At 32.6% G+C, this 23,426-nt stretch overlaps 1 protein-coding gene across 1 annotated transcript; it reads left to right on the top strand.

The window, feature by feature from the left end:
• Positions 1-12,881: 12,881 nt before the first annotated feature.
• Positions 12,882-22,982, top strand: LOC129746445 (cytochrome P450 4C1-like). Its single transcript, XM_055740093.1, has 4 exons — positions 12,882-13,083; positions 13,144-13,527; positions 13,588-14,220; positions 22,604-22,982. The coding sequence occupies exons 1-4, from the start codon at positions 12,921-12,923 to the stop codon at positions 22,942-22,944; spliced, it is 1,521 nt and encodes a 506-aa protein (XP_055596068.1). The 5' UTR covers positions 12,882-12,920; the 3' UTR covers positions 22,945-22,982.
• Positions 22,983-23,426: the final 444 nt, after the last annotated feature.

The raw sequence follows: 23,426 nt of genomic DNA, 5'->3' as shown, positions 1-23,426 counted from the left end.
TTTCTACAAATTTTCATGACTTAGCATCGAAAATCTATAATTTCATAACGAATGACACACTTCTGCCCACCATAAATCAACTAAGGCTCATTGTCTTGAATGTAGAGTGCAAATGAAACCAAAAGCAACTAAAAAATTTGTATCTTGTTTGAGTTATAGGGTTGTGAATTTTACCAGTCATTTTGACTGGTCACGGTTCGAGTGTCCGTGGCGAAATTTTTCTCGCTTAATAAAAGAGCAAGTGAAATAAAAAATACACAGTTTTGTAGAGATTCAAAATTCATGAAAAGTCGTATTTTTTTCGAATTTTTAGAACGTAGTGTTTAAAAGATATTCAACAAACAAAGTGTCCAACCAGTCATTTTGACTGGTGCGGTCTTTCTAGTGTTAAATCGACTATAATAGAAACAAAAAAAAAAGAAAAAAAAATCATTTTTTCGTAGGAAAAATAATCGTTTGAAAACATGTGAACCCGACTGATATAACTTCTTCTTCATCCAATGTTTTTCGCATCTAAACAGATTTGACAGTTCGAAGATTTAGATTTTTGATTTTAATATCTACATTATTAAAGTCGAAATGTGATTGTAGATATCCATAAATCAAGACAAAAAACGAAAAATGGATAAACCAATGCAACCAACCACGGAATTTGCTCTTACGTTCTTCCCCTGGATCAGCATTCGACCATCCGTAAAATTGGCTTCAAAGTTGCAACTTCCCCAAATCCGAACAGGGTGGCGGCCCTTGGCTGCTGCACCCAAGTTATGACACACTGATCTGACCCATAAAATCGGCTCCTTCCGCACCACATCCGTGTATTACCGTGCTAAGTGACTGCAATTTCTAGCTTCCCTACCACCCCCGCACCGCCCCAACTTCCGGTTTCGCCAAATAATAAGTGGCAGAGCTGGTTCTGGTAGTTCGCATTCATGGCCGTTATAAATAAACGCCATGAATTTAAAATCAAGCGCTAGATTTACAAAAATTTATCCTCCCAACCATTATCTGTGCTATTCGAGCAACCAGGGAAAAATACTTTCCCTTCTTAACTTCCAGCGGGAAATAGCTCTCGAACGGAACCTCGTTTCACCGCAGCCACTTTTCAGGGCGCCCACCTTCTGCTTTTAACCTCCTTCCTACTGTCTTCCGTCCCGCGTTTAGGACTTTTTGTCGAAAGGGCGTTTTGCATCAACGACCGATGATGATGATGGTCGCAATTCAGCGAGCTCAGATTTTGGCTTCTCTGTTTTAACATTCTTGGTTCAACATCGTCGTGGCAAAGGTACTGGAGAACCTCGTCTTCGTCTTCCTCTTCCGGGACGTTTTCCTTTGAAGAGCGGCGAAACTGGGCCGCCAGGTTCTTACCAAATGACATTTTCCGGAAGCCAGGGAGGTTGATGGCCAACAGCAGATGCCAGCCAACATTGGGTTGGGGCTGTGGGATGTTTCGACAATTTGAAGAAACGCTTTACCGGGATCGCTTTTATTCGGGAATCGGGAGAGTTTCCTCCCACTCTTCCATGCCTCGAATGCAAAGAGACAGATTTAAATACCTTAATGTGATTAGGGCGCAAGATAAAGACCCAGCCATTTTGTGCTCCATTTGCTGGAAGGCAAATAAAACGGTAAGAAAGTGATACCTACACAAAACTGGCGAAAGGTTGATTTTTTGGAAGGAAACAAGAATGAGAACTGATGCCACGTTTTGGGGGACGAAATGTCGGTGAACATAAGTGGTGATGCGGTTTTTCGGCAGAAATAGTGCAATTTCCGGGAAGAAAGATCACCCGGGTCCGATAGCTGGCCATCCAATTAACATTTGGTCCTTTCCTGTGAATTGAAGGTACAAGTCAAATCATCCTGTCTCGTTTTATAGCTTTATTGCCCGTGTGGTAAAATCTACGCTGCAGGGATTTATTGGAAGGTTGATTAGATCTTTTAGTTGTTTCGTAGAGCGACGATATTTATTGTCAAAATTTGTGGTCCTAAAGCGATAAGTCACGCTTATAAAAACATAAAGAACACAGTTCCCTCTTCACGATCGCTCTGGATTTATTTTCAGATACTAGATGAATAAATGGCAATCAAAAGTTCAGAATAATTATTGAGATTGTAATATTTGTAGTGAATTATGTGTCGCCTGAGTAACTATCGCGTATCGAATTATACGCTGAATATAGTACCGTAAACCAGGTTAACATTGATCACCGGGGTAACTTTGATCAACATGACATTTTTCTACATAATCATGAATAACTAAGTCTAAAATTAAAATATCTTAAAAAATTATTCTACGTTTGAAAACCTTTATGTTGCGTTTTAAATTGGGAAAAAATTTGGATTGCTTTTGAAGATTTCAAAATGTTATTTCAAAATATTGAAATATCATTTTCTTTCAAAGGCTCGCAAACATCCTTCCTGATGAAATCCAAGCGTTTAGATTCAGCAGGTTGATTAATGTGATAGTGTGTTTTCAGCTTTTGATACATCCATACATCCATACGACATACTGTTATCGAGAAAAGAGATTGCCAATTGCCTGAAAAAATCATTATTTTGAAAATTCAAAAAATTGCCTGAAAAAATCAATGTTTTGAAAATTCAAAAAATTAAATTGATCTCAAAATTAAAAAAAAAAAACACAAATGCCAAAATAACTTAAAAAAAAAGACTGACAAAACTGACAAAAATGACAAAAATGACAAAAATGACAAAAATGACAAAAATGACAAAAATGACAAAAATGACAAAAATGACAAAAATGACAAAAATGACAAAAATGACAAAAATGACAAAAATGACAAAAATGACAAAAATGACAAAAATGACAAAAATGACAAAAATGACAAAAATGACAAAAATGACAAAAATGACAAAAATGACAAAAATGACAAAAATGACAAAAATGACAAAAATGACAAAAATGACAAAAATGACAAAAATGACAAAAATGACAAAAATGACAAAATGACAAAAATGACAAAAATGACAAAAATGACAAAAATGACAAAAATGACAAAAATGACAAAAATGACAAAAATGACAAAAATGACAAAAATGACAAAAATGACAAAAATGACAAAAATGACAAAAATGACAAAAATGACAAAAATGACAAAAATGACAAAAATGACAAAAATGACAAAAATGACAAAAATGACAAAAATGACAAAAATGACAAAAATGACAAAAATGACAAAAATGACAAAAATGACAAAAATGACAAAAATGACAAAAATGACAAAAATGACAAAAATGACAAAAATGACAAAAATGACAAAAATGACAAAAATGACAAAAATGACAAAAATGACAAAAATGACAAAAATGACAAAAATGACAAAAATGACAAAAATGACCAAATCGACAAAATTGACAAAAATGACAGAAATGACAAAATGACAAAAATTACAAAAATGACAAAAATGACAAAAATGACAAAAATGACAAAAATAACAAAAATGACAAAAATGACAAAAATGACAAAAATGACAAAAATGACAAAAATGACAAAAATGACAAAAATGACAAAAATGACAAAAATGACAAAAATGACAAAAATGACAAAAATGACAAAAATGACAAAAATGACAAAAATGACAAAAATGACAAAAATGACAAAAATGACAAAAATGACAAAAATGACAAAAATGACAAAAATGACAAAAATGACAAAAATGACAAAAATGACAAAAATGACAAAAATGACAAAAATGACAAAAATGACAAAAATGACAAAAATGACAAAAATGACAAAAATGACAAAAATGACAAAAATGACAAAAATGACAAAAATGACAAAAATGACAAAAATGACAAAAATGACAAAAATGACAAAAATGACAAAAATGACAAAAATGACAAAAATGACAAAAATGACAAAAATGACAAAAATGACAAAAATGACAAAAATGACAAAAATGACAAAAATGACAAAAATGACAAAAATTACAAAAATGACAAAAATGACAAAAATGACAAAAATGACAAAAATGACAAAAATGACAAAAATGACAAAAATGACAAAAATGACAAAAATGACAAAATGACAAAAATGACAAAAATGACAAAAATGACAAAAATGACAAAAATGACAAAAAATGACAAAAATGACAAAAATGACAAAAATGACAAAAATGACAAAAATGACAAAAATGACAAAAATGACAAAAATGACAAAAATGACAAAAATGACAAAAATGACAAAAATGACAAAAATGACAAAAATGACAAAAATGACAAAAATGACAAAAATGACAAAAATGACAAAAATGACAAAAATGACAAAAATGACAAAAATGACAAAAATGACAAAAATGACAAAAATGACAAAAATGACAAAAATGACAAAAATGACAAAAATGACAAAAATGACAAAAATGACAAAAATGACAAAAATGACAAAAATGACAAAAATGACAAAAATGACAAAAATGACAAAAATGACAAAAATGACAAAAATGACAAAAATGACAAAAATGACAAAAATGACAAAAATGACAAAAATGACAAAAATGACAAAAATGACAAAAATGACAAAAATGACAAAAATGACAAAAATGACAAAAATGACAAAAATGACAAAAATGACAAAAATGACAAAAATGACAAAAATGACAAAAATGACAAAAATGACAAAAATGACAAAAATGACAAAAATGACAAAAATGACAAAAATGACAAAAATGACAAAAATGACAAAAATGACAAAAATGACAAAAATGACAAAAATGACAAAAATGACAAAAATGACAAAAATGACAAAAATGACAAAAATGACAAAAATGACAAAAATGACAAAAATGACAAAAATGACAAAAATGACAAAAATGACAAAAATGACAAAAATGACAAAAATGACAAAAATGACAAAAATGACAAAAATGACAAAAATGACAAAAATGACAAAAATGACAAAAATGACAAAAATGACAAAAATGACAAAAATGACAAAAATGACAAAAATGACAAAAATGACAAAAATGACCAAATCGACAAAATTGACAAAAATGACAGAAATGACAAAATGACAAAAATTACAAAAATGACAAAAATGACAAAAATGACAAAAATGACAAAAATGACAAAAATAACAAAAATGACAAAAATGACAAAAATGACAAAAATGACAAAAATGACAAAAATGACAAAAATGACAAAAATGACAAAAATGACAAAAATGACAAAAATGACAAAAATGACAAAAATGACAAAAATGACAAAAATGACAAAAATGACAAAAATGACAAAAATGACAAAAATGACAAAAATGACAAAAATGACAAAAATGACAAAAATGACAAAAATGACAAAAATGACAAAAATGACAAAAATGACAAAAATGACAAAAATGACAAAAATGACAAAAATGACAAAAATGACAAAAATGACAAAAATGACAAAAATGACAAAAATGACAAAAATGACAAAAATGACAAAAATGACAAAAATGACAAAAATGACAAAAATGACAAAAATGACAAAAATGACAAAAATGACAAAAATGACAAAAATGACAAAAATGACAAAAATGACAAAAATGACAAAAATGACAAAAATGACAAAAATGACAAAAATGACAAAAATTACAAAAATGACAAAAATGACAAAAATGACAAAAATGACAAAAATGACAAAAATGACAAAAATGACAAAAATGACAAAACTGACAAAAATGACAAAAATGACAAAAATGACAAAAATGACAAAAATGACAAAAATGACAAAAATAACAAAAATGACAAAAATGACAAAAATGACAAAAATGACAAAAATGACAAAAATGACAAAAAAGACAAAAATGACAAAAATGACAAAAATGACAAAAATGACAAAAATGACAAAAATGACAAAAATAACAGAAATGACAAAAATGACAAAAATGACAAAAATAACAAAATTGGCAAAAATATTACAAAAATTACAAAAATGACAAAAATGACAAAAATAACAAAAATGACAAAAATGACAAAAATGACAAAAATGACAAAAATGACAAAAATGACAAAAATGACAAAAATGACAAAAATGACAAAAATGACAAAAATGACAAAAATGACAAAAATGACAAAAATGACAAAAATGACAAAAATGACAAAAATGACAAAAATGACAAAAATGACAAAAATGACAAAAATGACAAAAATGACAAAAATGACAAAAATGACAAAAATGACAAAAATGACAAAAATGACATAAATGACAAAAATGACAAAAATGACAAAAATGACAAAAATGACAAAAATGACAAAAATGACAAAAATGACAAAAATGACAAAAATGACAAAAATGACAAAAATGACAAAAATGACAAAAATGACAAAAATGACAAAAATGACAAAAATGACAAAAATGACAAAAATGACAAAAATGACAAAAATGACAAAAATGACAAAAATGACAAAAATGACAAAAATGACAAAAATGACAAAAATGACAAAAATGACAAAAATGACAAAAATGACAAAAATGACAAAAATGACAAAAATGACAAAAATGACAAAAATGACAAAAATGACAAAAATGACAAAAATGACAAAAATGACAAAAATGACAAAAATGACAAAAATGACAAAAATGACAAAAATGACAAAAATGACAAAAATGACAAAAATGACAAAAATGACAAAAATGACAAAAATGACAAAAATGACAAAAATGACAAAAATGACAAAAATGACAAAAATGACAAAAATGACAAAAATGACAAAAATGACAAAAATGACAAAAATGACAAAAATGACAAAAATGACAAAAATGACAAAAATGACAAAAATGACAAAAATGACAAAAATGACAAAAATGACAAAAATGACAAAAATGACAAAAATGACAAAAATGACAAAAATGACAAAAATGACAAAAATGACAAAAATGACAAAAATGACAAAAATGACAAAAATGACAAAAATGACAAAAATGACAAAAATGACAAAAATGACAAAAATGACAAAAATGACAAAAATGACCAAATCGACAAAATTGACAAAAATGACAGAAATGACAAAATGACAAAAATTACAAAAATGACAAAAATGACAAAAATGACAAAAATAACAAAAATGACAAAAATGACAAAAATGACAAAAATGACAAAAATGACAAAAATGACAAAAATGACAAAAATGACAAAAATGACAAATATGACAAAAATGACAAAAATGACAAAAATGACAAAAATGACAAAAATGACAAAAATGACAAAAATGACAAAAATGACAAAAATGACAAAAATGACAAAAATGACAAAAATGACAAAAATGACAAAAATGACAAAAATGACAAAAATGACAAAAATGACAAAAATGACAAAAATGACAAAAATGACAAAAATGACAAAAATGACAAAAATGACAAAAATGACAAAAATGACAAAAATGACAAAAATGACAAAAATGACAAAAATGACAAAAATGACAAAAATGACAAAAATGACAAAAATGACAAAAATGACAAAAATGACAAAAATGACAAAAATGACAAAAATGACAAAAATGACAAAAATGACAAAAATGACAAAAATGACAAAAATGACAAAAATGACAAAAATGACAAAAATGACAAAAATGACAAAAATGACAAAAATGACAAAAATGACAAAAATGACAAAAATGACAAAAATGACAAAAATGACAAAAATGACAAAAATGACAAAAATGACAAAAATGACAAAAATGACAAAACTGACAAAAATGACAAAAATGACAAAAATGACAAAAATGACAAAAATGACAAAAATAACAAAAATGACAAAAATGACAAAAATGACAAAAATGACAAAAATGACAAAAATGACAAAAATGACAAAAAAGACAAAAATGACAAAAATGACAAAAATGACAAAAATGACAAAAATGACAAAAATGACAAAAATGACAAAAATAACAGAAATGACAAAAATGACAAAAATGACAAAAATAACAAAATTGGCAAAAATATTACAAAAATTACAAAAATGACAAAAATGACAAAAAAAAACAAAAATGACAAAAATGACAAAAATGACAAAAATGACAAAAATGACAAAAATGACAAAAATGACAAAAATGACAAAAATGACAAAAATGACAAAAATGACAAAAATGACAAAAATGACAAAAATGACAAAAATTACAAAAATGACAAAAATGACAAAAATGACAAAAATGACAAAAATGACAAAAATGACAAAAATGACAAAAATGACAAAAATGACAAAAATGACAAAAATGACAAAAATGACAAAAATGACAAAAATGACAAAAATGACAAAAATGACAAAAATGAAAAAAATGACAAAAATGACAAAAATGACAAAAATGACAAAAATGACAAAAATGACAAAAATGACAAAAATGACAAAAATGACAAAAATGACAAAAATGACAAAAATGACAAAAATGACAAAAATGACAAAAATGACAAAAATGACAAAAATGACAAAAATGACAAAAATGACAAAAATGACAAAAATGACAAAAATGACAAAAATGACAAAAATGACAAAAATGACAAAAATGACAAAAATGACAAAAATGACAAAAATGACAAAAATGACAAAAATGACAAAAATGACAAAAATGACAAAAATGACAAAAATGACAAAAATGACAAAAATGACAAAAATGACAAAAATGACAAAAATGACAAAAATGACAAAAATGACAAAAATGACAAAAATGACAAAAATGACAAAAATGACAAAAATGACAAAAATGACAAAAATGACAAAAATGACAAAAATGACAAAAATGACAAAAATGACAAAAATGACAAAAATGACAAAAATGACAAAAATGACAAAAATGACAAAAATGAAAAAAATGAAAAAAATGACAAAAATGACAAAAATGACAAAAATGACAAAAATGACAAAAATGACAAAAATGACAAAAATGACAAAAATGACAAAAATGACAAAAATGACAAAAATGACAAAAATGACAAAAATGACAAAAATGACAAAAATGACAAAAATGACAAAAATGACAAAAATGACAAAAATGACAAAAATGACAAAAATGACAAAAATGACAAAAATGACAAAAATGACAAAAATGACAAAAATGACAAAAATGACAAAAATGACAAAAATGACAAAAATGACAAAAATGACAAAAATGACAAAAATGACAAAAATGACAAAAATGACAAAAATGACAAAAATGACAAAAATGACAAAAATGACAAAAATGACAAAAATGACAAAAATGACAAAAATGACAAAAATGACAAAAATGACAAAAATGACAAAAATGACAAAAATGACAAAAATGACAAAAATGACAAAAATGACAAAAATGACAAAAATGACAAAAATGACAAAAATGACAAAAATGACAAAAATGACAAAAATGACAAAAATGACAAAAATGACAAAAATGACAAAAATGACAAAAATGACAAAAATGACAAAAATGACAAAAATGACAAAAATGACGAATATAAAAAAAAAATGAATAAAATAACAAAAACAACAAAATTCTCAAAGATGATCAGAATGCTTGATTGGGTGATAGACAATTAAACGGTTATAGTGGAAGCTGTCATTTGAATGAATAACGATTTTTATTGTTTTTTGTACAGGAGCTCATTACTATTTTTTATTTTAAACTCCTGAATTTCGGTATCTCGTATTCGTTTTTTTTTTCGAAAATTACCATTTGTCGTTTTGAATTGAAAATTTCAAAATTCGGGAGATGGCACAGCGGCACAGCTTTTGAAACGGAACCAATCAAAAGACGGAAACTATAGGAAATTTCGGAAATCAAATTCTTCGAAGATTCAAGCAGTTTTCCTGGCGAACTCCTCCAACATCTAGGATCGGCATTTTATTTGGATTTCTCGGTGAGACAGTTCCTTTGTGTTATTTTTTTATGTTTGTAATCGTTCTTCAAACGATTGTTATATATTGCCTTCACTATTTTGATGCAGTTAAACGGCATTTAATGGTTTATAAATTCCACACAACTTTCAATGATGCATGTTTGGTGATTGTAAATTGTCATAAAAGAGCATTTAAGAAACAATGTAATATGTGACTTTATAAAGCACAAGGAGTTTAATTTTATCAACAAACATCTACGTGGAATTTAACTTATTTACTGGCTCAGCTCTTTTTTTTAAAGAAAATTACTCTTAAATACTTTTTTCCTAAGCTGAGCACGTTGTTAAATTACTGTTATGGTTTTATTATTCCATGGTTTATAAGATAATTAGTATATGGAAAATCTGGCTCAAGGCTCGCTTTATTTTCTGTATGTTGTTCTATTCATTTGTTCTATTGGATTTTCTAGATCAGCTCCAACTCCAAGTCTAAATTGTGTTCCACTGTGAAGTATATTAGGCATCAGCCTAAATAACATTTTATTTGGTTTGAATAAAAATAATTTTTTTTTTTAGATTATATTTATAATTTTTTTTAATAATGTTTAGAAAGATTTATGAATTAATATCATGTAATATTATATTTCAATAAATTTTTCTGTATATAAAAATTAAAGTTTCATTGAATGTGGCCAGGTTTAAGTTTGTTATTTTTTAAAAACTGTAACACAGTGAACATAAAAATGGATAAACAGAAAAAAATAAAAAAATAGTTCTCATTATTTGTTCAACTAAATTAAACAACAGAAGCATATTTACAACCAAAACTATTGCACTAGTCAAAAGTGTCTCCTGATTATATCCTTATACCCAAACTCCAAACCAAAATTATTTGCTAGGATGCAGAGGTGACCTCGGTCCTAAAGCACAAAATCGTTCTTTCATCCCTTTCTTTTTCTTCTAATCTATCTATTGACTGCTAGGACGTGGCCGGCGCCGTTATTGATGTTTAAAGAGAGAGCATCAGTTTTGGGCATTGTGAATGTGCTGTCAGTCCCAGACACCATTCATTTGACTTTTGAACAAAATTGGTGGCCTAGGTCAATCACGGAGTAGCCACGCCTGCGATCGTGGGATTTTAAATGCATATTTTGTAAAGATGATTTCATTAAAGTAATTTATTTCTGATCGAACAAGGTTTTGAAACGAGGGAGAAAAACCATGCATTATAAATTGAATTTTTTTGATAAAGAATTTCAGGTTAAACGATTTAAGGTGGATGTGAGCAGTCAATCAAGCTAAGCTAAGCTAAGCTAAGCTAAGCTAAGCTAAGCTATAGTGGAAGCTGACATTTGAATGAATAACGATTTTTATTGTTTTTTGTACAGGAGCTCAGTACTATTTTTTATTTTAAACTCCTGAATTTCGGTATCTCGTATTCGCTTTTTTTTCGAAAATTACCATTTGTCGTTTTATGATTGAGTAAAGGTTGGCAGAAAGGATCAAATTTTTGAGAAATAATCGATTGTCTTAGGCTGCTGTGTGACTTTCGTTGAGGCTCGTACATGGTTCTTCACCTTTAAAAATTTGAGAGGGTTTGAGGCATTGAAGTTATTCATCTCTCAGACAAACTTAGGGGTAACTATGGAAATAATTATAAAAGCCATAAATTGTTAAACTTGGATTTTATCAGCACGAGTCGTGGGATGCCATGTTGAATGGTTCGTCGAGAGCTGATGAAATCAAGTTTTTCAATGAATTTAAATATAAAGTCCCCTAGAAAATCCATTAACAATGCCACAAGAAGCCCATCTTAATAATCAATCGTATGTGGAATACCATGCCAATGTCGGAAAATTTCTGATGAAGAAGGACGTGGACTGTTCATTTACAAGCCAAAAAAGCAGTATCAAAAAGTAGCACTTTTAGATACTTTTTTCAATGTACAAAAGTACACTTTTCAGCACTGAATTCGGTTTTACCGATGGAAAGTGATGTCCTTTTTAGTAGGTACATCTTAAGAAAATTAAATTTTATAAATGTATAGAAAGTTAGAACAAATGAAAGATGGTGAAAATGAGAGGAGAGAATTTATTTAGAATCATTATCATCACAAATCAAATTTTTGTTCAGCACGGGCCATCTACTACGAAGTGGTAGATACAAATAGAGTTGCATTTACTACCACACATTAGTAGGCCAAGCGTGGTTCGCCCCACAAGCGAGAAAACTTGCAGTGCGAACGAACAAAAAGATGATATGTGGACTCGTTCTTAGCCAAAAAACTTTGGCTAAAAAAATCAAAATAAACATGACATCATAGCATCGGTGGTAGATCACTATCAGACTATCGACCGTACCGTTTTGCAACCAAACCCCGGCTGTAACGAACGCGATGATAACAAACTGAGAATGCTACACATCGATAGATGCGTTTCTGAGTTAAAGGGAGCTTATCTGAGCGATCACATATCATCTTTTGGTTCGTTTGCACTGCAAGTTTTCCTCTTGTGTTGCGAACCACGCTTGGCCTACTAATGTGTGGCAATTAGGGGAAACATCATATAACGCTCCATGTGGCTAAATACGCGCCACTCGTATTTAGAAAAATCTGTAACAGTTTAAGCCTGAAAAATATTTCGAATTGGGTTAAAATTTTATGATAGGCCATGGCAAGTATGATTTTTTTCTTAAAATACATCTGTGGCGTGAAAATTTCACAATTAAGGTTTTTCTTAATTTCGATGTTTTCTTGAAAAATTACTAATTTATTGTAAATTCATAAAACAATCACACAATCAAAGACCATTTCATTGGTAATTGCGTTATGCTGAGGCATTGATTAATCCAGCAATGTTTTATTAGCTGCACGAGCTTATTAACGTTATCAACCAACACAGTATTTCGGAACGTTTGACACCTCATAATCCAGAATAATCAAAACAAAAACATACCTTATCAAAAATTTTGTCACCCGCGATAGCAAACTTATCAACCGGTTAATATCACCTCCTCAGCAGAGCAATGGCCCGATTTGAAAGCGCGCTACTTAGTTTGCTGTTATCGCTTAGCCGGCACAGTTGATGTGAATAAACAAATTTGCCAAATAAAAAATGCTACTGCTCGTTTCTCTGATTTTGGCCACTTTCGGCTATTTGCTGTTCAAGTACCACAAGAAACGTCAGGAATTACTTGAACTTCAAAAGCATTTTCCTGGTCCCAAACCACACTACTTGCTGGGTTCCTTCCCTCTTTTCATTGGGAAAAGTATACCAGGTAAGATTGGGCTTAAGATAAACACAGATTATTTTTCTCTAATCTAAAGATGATTTGCAGAAATTTTCGAAATTGTGACCGGATTGCATAATATACATGGAGAAGATATAGTCATTGTGGCAGCCTTTAACGAATTGGTCGTTGATGTTTCCAGCTCCAAGTTCGTTGAAAAGGTTCTGCTGACCAAGTCCATACAAAAGTCGTTCCCTTATGATTTTTTGATACCGTGGCTGGGCACCGGATTGCTGATCTCGACGGGCGAGAAATGGTTCCAACGGCGAAAGATTATCACTCCGACGTTCCATTTCAAGGTTTTGGATGGCTTTTTGGAAGTCTTCAACAAGGAAGCAGATGTTTTGGTTTCGAAACTCCGAGATCGCGTCGGCAAGGAAGAGTTCGACGTTTACAACTACATCACCCTGTACGCGTTGGACAGCATTTGTGGTAAATTTTTCTTCATTTTATAAATACATCATTTTACAATAGCTATCTTTTCGATTTCAGAAACATCAATGGGAGTTCAAATTCACGCTCAAGATGATCCAAATCAGGAATACGCAATAGCTGTTAAGCAGATGAGCGAATTTATCCTTCGGAGAGTGTTCAGTGCTTTACGCTCATTCCCATCCCTTTTCTTCCTCTATCCATACGCAAATGAACAAAAACGAGTTATAGAAAAATTGCATAAATTCACCAATTCAGTGATTGAAGCCCGCCGGAAAACTCTACAGGAAGAAAAATCCATCGACAAAGTTGCTTTCGACCTCAACGAGGAGAACATGTATTCCAAAAGAAAACTAACACTGCTGGATCTGCTGCTTAACGTATCGGTAGATGGAAAGCCCCTTTCACGAGAGGACATTCGTGAAGAAGTGGACACCTTCATGTTTGAAGGTCACGATACCACCACCTCAGGAATGTCTTTCACGATTTGGTTCCTGTCTCAGTATCAGGATGTCCAGCAGCGGTTGTACGAGGAGATCGATCGAATTCTGGGACCGGAAAAGGCGAAAGCTCAGCTGACCAATGTTAAGATTCAGGAGTTTGAGTATCTGGATATGGTGGTGAAGGAATCCTTGAGATTGGTTCCCCCCGTTCCGATTGTAGGACGAAAACTGGTTGAGGATTTGGAAATGAGTGAGTATTTTTTAAGCTACAGCGTTTGGCACTTTTTATCCGTGAAAATTGATTGATAAACTTATGTTTAAACTAGAGATGTATCGAATAGTGGAATTCGGCGAACGGCCGAATACCGAATATTGACCTTATCAACTGTTCGGCCAAACGAATATCTGGCCGAATATTCTATTGATTTTTTGATGAAAAAAACAAAAGCAATTATATCAATTTCCTTTTATTTCTTTCTCATGATTTTTAAGCTGATTATTTTCAACCAGATGATATTATCAGATGATGTTTTACTAGATCTTCTTCAAGTAGAGGTCTTCCTGATTTTTGAAATATCACCAATAACTGAAAGGACATCAGTTAACTTGTCGCTTCTAGGGCGTTTATCACCAAAAAGATTGAGTTCCTGTGAAATCTGTTACAAAGCATGTCGAAACTAGCGCCAAACAATTTGAAGTTGCTTATTTGATATCAAATTAGATGAAGGTCTAATTTGAGCCTGATATCTTCAAAATAATTGTTGAAAAAAGATGATATTTAACCTTAAGCATATATACACCATTTTTTCAACTACACGTTTAATCACAAGCAAGCATTCAGAATGATTTTTGAAAAAAAAAATTTAAAAAAGTTCAAAATTGACGTTTATTTAAAAAAATCGATATTGAGTTCAAAATCTAAAATAAAACTAAAAAAAAATCAGTTTATAAGTAAAGCAAATAATCTGTATAACCCCGAGCAAATTTCGGGAAGTTTTGAACAATATCTGAACATTCATGCCAGATTTGACATATCTTGAATCTTTATTGGATTTATTAGCCAACCTGTATATATCAAGACAATCTGGAATAAACGATAATCAAAGTATAAAGAGATAATCGTCAGCTTTCTTTTGTACGATCGACAATGAACTTCTTGTGAAATTATTAGCTGAAACCATAAGTTTTTGATGATTGTGTAGCTTTAACGAACATTACTTTTGGATATTTTATAAATTATCGATAATCATTTTGAAAATTTTACTAGTCTTTCATTGTATAAATTTTAATAATAGATATTCGGTCTATTCGGCCGAATACTTAGCTCAACTATTCGGATAGCTGAATATTCGGCTTAACGGCTTTTGGGCGGTATTCGGCGCTGAATATTCGGCCGGCCGAATATTCGGTATATCTTGTTCAAACACTTCGAGCAAAAAATTGTTAAATAACAATTAGATTCGGATTGATGCCAATCCCGTTTTAGTCGATATTGTGTATAAGAGGGTTGATTTGCAAAAGATAATCTTGCTTTTTTTATAATATTTATCCAAAAACTGCTTGAATTGATCAATAGTCAAATAACAAAATATTTTCTGTAAACGGTTCACATTTTAGAGGAATTGCAATACAATACGAGAAAAAATCAGAAGAGAATGCTTTAATGCTTGAATGCTTACGTTCAGGACAAGATATTATGGAAAAACTAAATCTTAACACGTTGAAAACGGTACAAAATTTCAGAAAAAAAGGATGAACGCTAAGAACTGAAGAATCTCAAAAAATATAAAAAATATCTTGATGAACTACTCATAGAAATGAATGAAAAGAAGAAAACTTTGAAATCGATATTGGTTAAGAATAAAAACTTAGAGTGATTTTTAAATTTGATTAGAAATAACTGATCATGAAAAAACAGCTTAAAAAAGGCCTCATGTACAACAAAAAAGAATGATAAGAAAATTCAAAAGGCGTCACTTGGCGACTTGAACGTGAGAAATACACCGAGAGCATACAAAATTATGTTTGAAACAACTATAGCAACATCTGACTGATAAAACAAAGCATTAATTATGCAAATGATCTTGAAATTACACTTGGAAATTCACTAATATGTAATGTCAATAGAATAAAGGAAAAATGTCACAGAATTTGGATGATATTTCTAAAAATGATGAGCATAATAAATACCAAAAACGTTAAAAAACAGCAATATAATTCAAAATTCTTCAAAGAAAGAACTTAAAACAAAACATAACTAAAATCAGCGGCTAGCAAAGTTTGAACTCAGCTGAATTTCAAAGAAACTAGCTGATCCCATACGAACTCCGTTTCGCTTTCAACTTGAAATATGTCATAAACAGTTTGTATGAAATTCAAATGCCAAGCATTTTCCAGATGCACTTCCGAATTTTTTTTTTTCTTTATTTGAGAGGTTTTCAGCCACAGGCTGGTTCGCCTCTAGATACTTCCGAATTATTTATTAAGCAATAGTTGCAAAAATGTTGGACGATCACTTTTTCTGTCGTCTCCTACTAAATTTGAAATCAGGAATCAATTTTCTGCTCAATCGTGGCATAACAGCGCAATTATTGCCACAAAGCTAACCCTTTTCAGTGGCCTCTTATACAATCTTTGATAAAGGGTGATACGGTCAAAATTTGGTCAATATCAACTTGACGTATTGCTTTCAATTTTGCATTTAAAAAACCTGAACACCCCTCATTTTGAAGGTGTGTGTGTGTGTGTGTGTGTGTGTGTGTGTGTGTGTGTGTGTGTGTGTGTGTGTGTGTGTGTGTGTGTGTGTGTGTGTGTGTGTGTGTGTGTGTGTGTGTGTGTGTGTGTGTGTGTGCGTGTGTGTGTGTGTGTGTGTGTAGAATGTTGCTCCTATTTTCATTTTGGAATTCACTCTTCAGTTGTTAAAATGCCGTCCAAGGAAGAAGAGCGGCGTATCAAAATTTTGCTCCGAGCTACTCGCACGCAAAGCTGGCTAAATCGCTCAAAGTTGCCAAATCAACCGTTACAAATATTATTAAAGTGTTTGGGGAGCGTTTGTCGACAAAGTCTGGATCGGAGAGAAATCGAAAACCGGAAGCCGCTGAGACGCCAAAGAGAGTTGCCGGCAGTTTCAAGCGAAACCATAACCTCTCTCTCCGAGATGCCGCAAATAAGCTGGGTGTATCGTCTACAACCGTGCATCGAGCCAAAAAAAAGAGCCGGACTACCGACCGGACTACCGACAAGAAGGTAGTGACTCCAAATCGCTATGATAAACAAAATACGACGGCCAAAGCACGATCCCGGAGGCTGTACACGACGATGCTGACGAAATTTGACTGCGTTGTAATGGACGACGAAACCTACGTCGAAGCCGACTACAAGCGGCTTTCGGGACAGGAGTTTTATACGGCAAAAGGAAGGGGAAAGGTAGCAGATATTTTCAAGCACATGAATGGCATCTTGCCATTACGGTAAAAAGACCATGGAGTGGTACGCCGCCAACAACTTGCAGGTGGTTCCCAAGGACAAAAACCCTCCCAACACGCCAACGCTCCGCCCAATTGAGAAATACTGGGCTATTGTCAAGCTGCAAACTGGCTTTCTGTGGCGAAGAAGGTGGACAAGGTGGCTGTACAAAATCTGATGGCAGGGGTTAAGCGTAAGGCCCGGCAACTCGGATTTGGAAAATCGGAAGCCTAACTGAATATTTTTCCTGAATTTTTTACTAATTAAACTTGAAAAAGAAATTTATTTTGATTTTTTAAATAAACGATTTTACCTATTTACAGGCGTTTTCCCTTGACCAAATTTTGACTGTATCACCCTCTAATGTCAATAATGTTCCTAATTGACTGGATAAAGCCGATTCGTCCTCTGATGATAACCCTTCAAGAAGTGCAAAGACTTATTGTAAAACTATTAATTATTTCGATTGCCTTAGTAGTGTTAGTAGTGTAAAGGAATAAATACAAGTTCACCACCAGTACTTTTAAACGGTTTTAGTTATTGAAATTTCTCGTTGAGTGAAACAACTTTTTTTATTTACATAACGATGGGTGAAGAAAAGTTACCCGAAACTTAACGTAAATATAAAGAAAAATTATTTCACTCATCGAAAAAAGTCAATTATAAGTATAAACCGTATAAATAAAGAAAGTTAAATTCTGTCCAGTCTAAAAAAGCTCTTATTGCATTTATCTAGCAACTAGCTGACCCGGTGTACTATGCTACACCTTTAAAAACAAATGATTTTTTTCAGAAATCATTCAAATTTTTATTGTTTTGTTGGCATTATTTTAAATCAAATTAAAACATAATTCTATAAAAGTAGAGCTGCAGCTTGAGTTTCGAATTTCAACACAAAGATGACTTAAACTAATTTTCTGAATCTCGATCTATAAATTTGAGTAGAAGATCTGATAATTTTAACCTGTTTTTCTTAAGCTTCGCCCTGAAAAAGGAGGGTATCAAATATCATACGCCAACAATCTAACTTATAAAATATGGTTGTTTTCGCTTGAGATGTTATGGATTTATGCTAAATTAATAAGAGAGCCCTCCCCTGTCTTTACCTTCACCCCTTGCTGAATCATCATACCCATTTTTTTTTTCATTCCCAAAAATCCTCTTATGTCAAATATAGTTTCATTGAATTTAAAGTTGTTAAGTTTAACAACAAAATGTATATGGAGCCTCCTCCATTCTTCCCCTTTCTACACTATAAAGCGTATAGGTCTATAACAATCGTTGAAACATATCTCGTAAGCAAGTACCTTTCAATGCCACATTTGTTTCCATTTTTTGGCTTCGTTAGCATAAATTGAGAACTTATGCTAACAAAATTGTATTGGGCTCACTCCCTCCTCCTATGTACCTACTCACTGAAAGGAGCATGGTGTGTCAGATAATCAAAGAATCATACCAAAGTGATTTTCCATGTTATGTTTTGTCCATATCTCGGATGTTGTAAGAAAAAAAAGGTAAATGTAAGCCTCCTCTTCCTTTCCTATATTCCCAATTCTATCATCCTACTGCAAGAAAGGAATTGTTTTACATAGAAAAAGTATTTTTCGTACTCAAATACATTTTAATACCCAATTTGGTTTCATTTGCTTGATTAATTTCTGACTTTTGCAAAAACATTGCATGCAAGCCCCCCTTTCCCCCTTAATATCTTTCGCTGAAAAAAAGATGGGGTTTCAATTTATAATAGAAACATTTTTCGTATCCAAATACCCTCACATGCCAAATATGGTTCAGTTTGCTCGATCAACTCTCCAGTTATACTGAAAACTGTAAGGGAGACCTCTCCTCCCTCTTTTCATCCACCTTTTTGAAGGAGTGAAGGAAACCAAATAGTTATAAAAGCATTTATCGTACCCAAATATAGTTTCATGTCAAATTTGGTTCCATTTGCTTTTAAAAGTTTTGAGTTATGCAGTAAAAATTGTGTGAAACTCTCCTCCCTCTTTTCTTTCGCCCCGCTAGTAGAAGGAAGGTGTTTCAAACAATCATAAGAACATATCACATTCACAAATACCCGCCCATGCCAAATTTGATTCCATTTTCTTAATTAGTTTTTGAGTAATGTAAAAAATTATAAAAGAGGCCCCCTCCCTACTTTATATCTCCTTACTGGAAAGAGGGAGGGGTCTCGATTAATCATTGGAAAATTTCTCGTATCCAAATACCCTCCCATGTCAAATTTGGTTCCACTTGCTTTAAAAGTTTTTGAATTATGTAACAAAATACGAAATAAGCCCCCTCCCTTCTGTTGGAAAGAGGGAGGGGTCTCAAATAACCATTGAAATATTTTTTGTATCCAAATACCTTCCCGTACCAAATTTGGTTCCAATATCTTGATGAGTTTTCCCCCCACCCCGCTTTCTATCACCCCAATGAGAGGAGGGAGGGGTACCTAATATTCATAGAAATTTTCCTCGTTTCCAAATACCACCCCATGCCAAATATGATACCATTTGCTTGATGGGTTCTCGAGTTATGCAAAAAATTGTCTTTTGTTTGGGAGGCCCCTCCCTCCCTTCATGAGAGAGGGAGGGATCTCAAACTATAATAGGAACCTTCCCCTGCCTCCAATATCCCCACCTGCCAAGTTTCACGCAAATCGGTTCAGTAGTTTTCGAGTCTATAGGGAACAGACAGACAGACAGACAGACAGACAGACAGACAGACAGAAATCCATTTTTATATATATAGATAAATTGGGTTGAATTTCCTATATGATATATTTTTATTTTTCAGCTGAAAATGACCTGGAATCGAACTTATGACATCTATGGTTCTGACATTTGACATTGACTCTCCTTGTGAAACTATCAGGTCCACGTTAAATCTTTGATAAAAAGCCCTATTTGAATCAAATTTCTAGCAACCGGTACCCTAAATTACCATTAATTCAGCATCAAGCAATGCTTATGTGCTTTGGCCTTATGCCACTGTAGTGCTTACATTGTGCAAAAAAGCATTAAAGCAAGCTTGTGTGATGCCAATTTAAAGCTTAGAAAATATAGCATTTGTTATTCTGAATAAAAGCTATATTGCAGCTTAGCAGCTTATAACATGCTAGTTGCATTTTAAAAGTTATAACATGCTAGTTGCATTTTAAAAGTGTGGTATAACTCTAATATGATGCAGCATAGCACTCGAAGCGCTGTTGTAATGCAAAATTGCACTTGATGTGCTGATATAGTGTAATTGAGCACTTGAATTCTGATGTAAAGCTATAAAATTACAAAGCTTTAGTGCTTATGGTTACTTGGGTATTTTGTCTGTAAGTTGGTGGTTTTAACAACTGTTTGATGCTAGCCATCATATCCTTGGAAGTTATTCGCTTTAGAGTTAAGTAAAAGGAATATCTTCGAGGAAATATTGAGATCCTGCGTGTGTTTGTGATCGTTTTCTATAACAAAAAAAAACAAAACCCAAACAGTACCCAAAAAGAGATTGCATTGAAGTGCTTTCTTGCCAGCTGACTGGCTGTCTTTTTGGGTGGGTGCGCCTTCAGGTATGCTACAAAATCACATCACCACTTCAAGTCTAAGTTTCGGTTAAAACAATATCTAGGAAGAGCCTTGTGCGTGTTCGATTGTCACGTCACCACGAAGGTCGGGGTTCGATCCCAAGGCCGGACAAGTTTATTTCAATAAGTAATTTGATTACTTGTGTGACCATTCTGATGAGCGATATGCGTGTAGGAAATGTAGGAAAGAAGCAATCGAGAAGCAAATTTAACAAATCTTGGCAAACCGCAATTTGTCGAGTTTAGAATCCGGCGCGTGGCATCATATCATGGCGGCAGCTTGAACTGAACATAGTGAATAAACAATCAAAGGTGATATGAACTGATGCCTAGGGTGGAATTAAGACATAGAGAGAATTTTTTGCGATTTTTTGGAAGCTGAATTATAGGGCCGCTGAAGGCTGAATAGAAGGTCATTAAGACTTGTTCTGGAACTTGAAAGAATAAATAACAACTTTAATTTTGAGCTCCATAGAACGTACTTCAAATCAATGACGAGGCTGAGTAAGGTTTTTCGTACCTGTTTTATCGGACTGTTGGTTGTTGCTTGGGTTATTATGAAAAACAAAGCAAATGATCTCCAAAAACCTGAAATTAAGGAATCGAACTTTCGTAAGCATACAAAAAAATTATAATGCAGGGTCCGGCAATTGAACTGCTACATTACTTCAAAAGTAATTATTTCGTGGCACACGAATCAGTATTGAACGACCCCTCGTCGCTTTGTTTACATTAAGTCTTAGCTATCATTGGATGTAAGTGTTACTTTTGTAATCAGGTGTTATCCGGAAAAATGGATCTCGAACAGAAACGTAGCGCTGTGGATGTCTTGTTTCTTTCTGGTAAACGGCAGAAGGACATAGTTCGTGAGCTGACCGATATAAGCTTTGTTTACATTGAGTCTTAGCTCTAAGTCTGCTCTAAGAAACATGGAGGTGTGGAGGTCCTGAAGCGACATCTCATGGCATCCTGGGATAAAATTCCACAAGAACACCTGCGGGCCTCAAACGATGCGTTCCTCAACCGTGTGGTAGCACTTCAATTGCCGGACCCTGGAGGATCTACAGTATAACCCTTAAAAAATGCAAAAATCTGCCATTTAAGCTCAAAACACTTTTCTTGATATAAATATGATTTGAAAACTTTTTTATGCATTCAAGCATGTAGATAAACATATTGAGAAACAATAACTCAACTCGCTCTCCTTCGTTCTCAACTACACACTCCAAGCGAGATCTGAGTAGGGAGCATTACTTCGAAATTTGGGCCTCTGATATTGAAACTAGCGCCTCAGAAATGGAGAAACCTTCATCGGATCGACTCTTGGGTGAAAGGATCCACAGACCTTTGCTTGAGCATACGCTCATATAAAATAGTCGAGGGGTTCAAATTCGAACTGATTGGAGGCCAAGAATCCTTCGACCAAAATTCCATATTCTCCTCAAGCCAGGTTTGGGTCCGTTTCAAAATTTATCAAATAATCACAAATTGGCAGCTATTTTGTAACAGTTTGGTTTAATTGAGTTTATTGGAAAGAAAATGTTTGTTATTGAGCAATCAAATATACTGAATGTTTTTCTACTTTTCATGACAGACGGCGTAACATTCCCGGCTGGAACAACTATTTCGATAAAAATCTACAACATCCATCGGAACCCGAAAATTTGGCCGGACCCGGAAAAGTTTAACCCGGAGCGGTTCTCGAAATCCAACGAAAGCAAACGAGGCCCCTATGACTACATTCCGTTCAGTGCCGGGCAGCGCAATTGCATCGGCCAACGATATGCCATGATGGAGCTGAAGGTTACCATCATCAAGCTGCTGGCGAGCTTCAAAATTCTGCCCGGTGAATCGAAGGAGAAAATGCGCTTCAAAACGGATTTGGTGCTTCGACCAAATGATGGCATTCTCATCAAACTGGTCGAGCGGCAGTGATTCAGGATTTTTTTTAACAAGTGTATCCTACATCTTCATTTTTGAGTTGAACATTTTTTAAATAATGACAAACGATCCAAACTGTTGACTCTTTTTTTTCGTCCCCGATCCTCCCGAAATACTAATGAAAAAGAAGCTCGGAGATTCTGTTATTCCCATAACCCATATTTTTCTTCACTAGCACAACCTAATTTACTGCCTGTCTCCAGCTTTTTCCCAGCCACGCGGCCCGAGCTGCCGAGATGTTGGCTCTAATTAGTGTAATCCGTATTAATTAGTGGGGCCGCATTTTTCCGCTAGCTTCTCTCCGGAGGGAGCACTGAAGCGCAAGACAAACTCGACACTTCCGGGAAAATCAAAAAGACGAAGACGAAATTTTTTACTCGTCTCTGCGTAACGGAACCAATGATGGTAGTTGGAAGAGTGGAAGGTTGAAGTCTTTCTTAAGACCTTTGCGGGATTTCGTAATATTCAGTGTATTT

The sequence above is a fragment of the Uranotaenia lowii genome, chromosome 2, assembly GCF_029784155.1.
Source record: "Uranotaenia lowii strain MFRU-FL chromosome 2, ASM2978415v1, whole genome shotgun sequence".
NCBI classification, from domain to species: domain Eukaryota; kingdom Metazoa; phylum Arthropoda; class Insecta; order Diptera; family Culicidae; genus Uranotaenia; species Uranotaenia lowii.
The sequence above is the reverse complement of the archived record's forward strand: the minus strand, read 5'-3'. Positions and strand labels throughout refer to the sequence as shown.

What these genes read in the sequence shown, in the direction of transcription:
- LOC129746445 (XM_055740093.1), top strand. Translation starts at nt 12,921, where the DNA reads ATGCTACTGCTCGTTTCTCTGATTTTGGCCACTTTCGGCTATTTGCTG. An exon ending in CGCGTTGGACAGCATTTGTG is followed by an intron (nt 13,528 to 13,587) that starts GTAAATTTTTCT and finishes TTTCGATTTCAG; the next exon opens with AAACATCAATGGGAGTTCAA. An exon ending in GGTTGAGGATTTGGAAATGA is followed by an intron (nt 14,221 to 22,603) that starts GTGAGTATTTTT and finishes TTTTCATGACAG; the next exon opens with ACGGCGTAACATTCCCGGCT.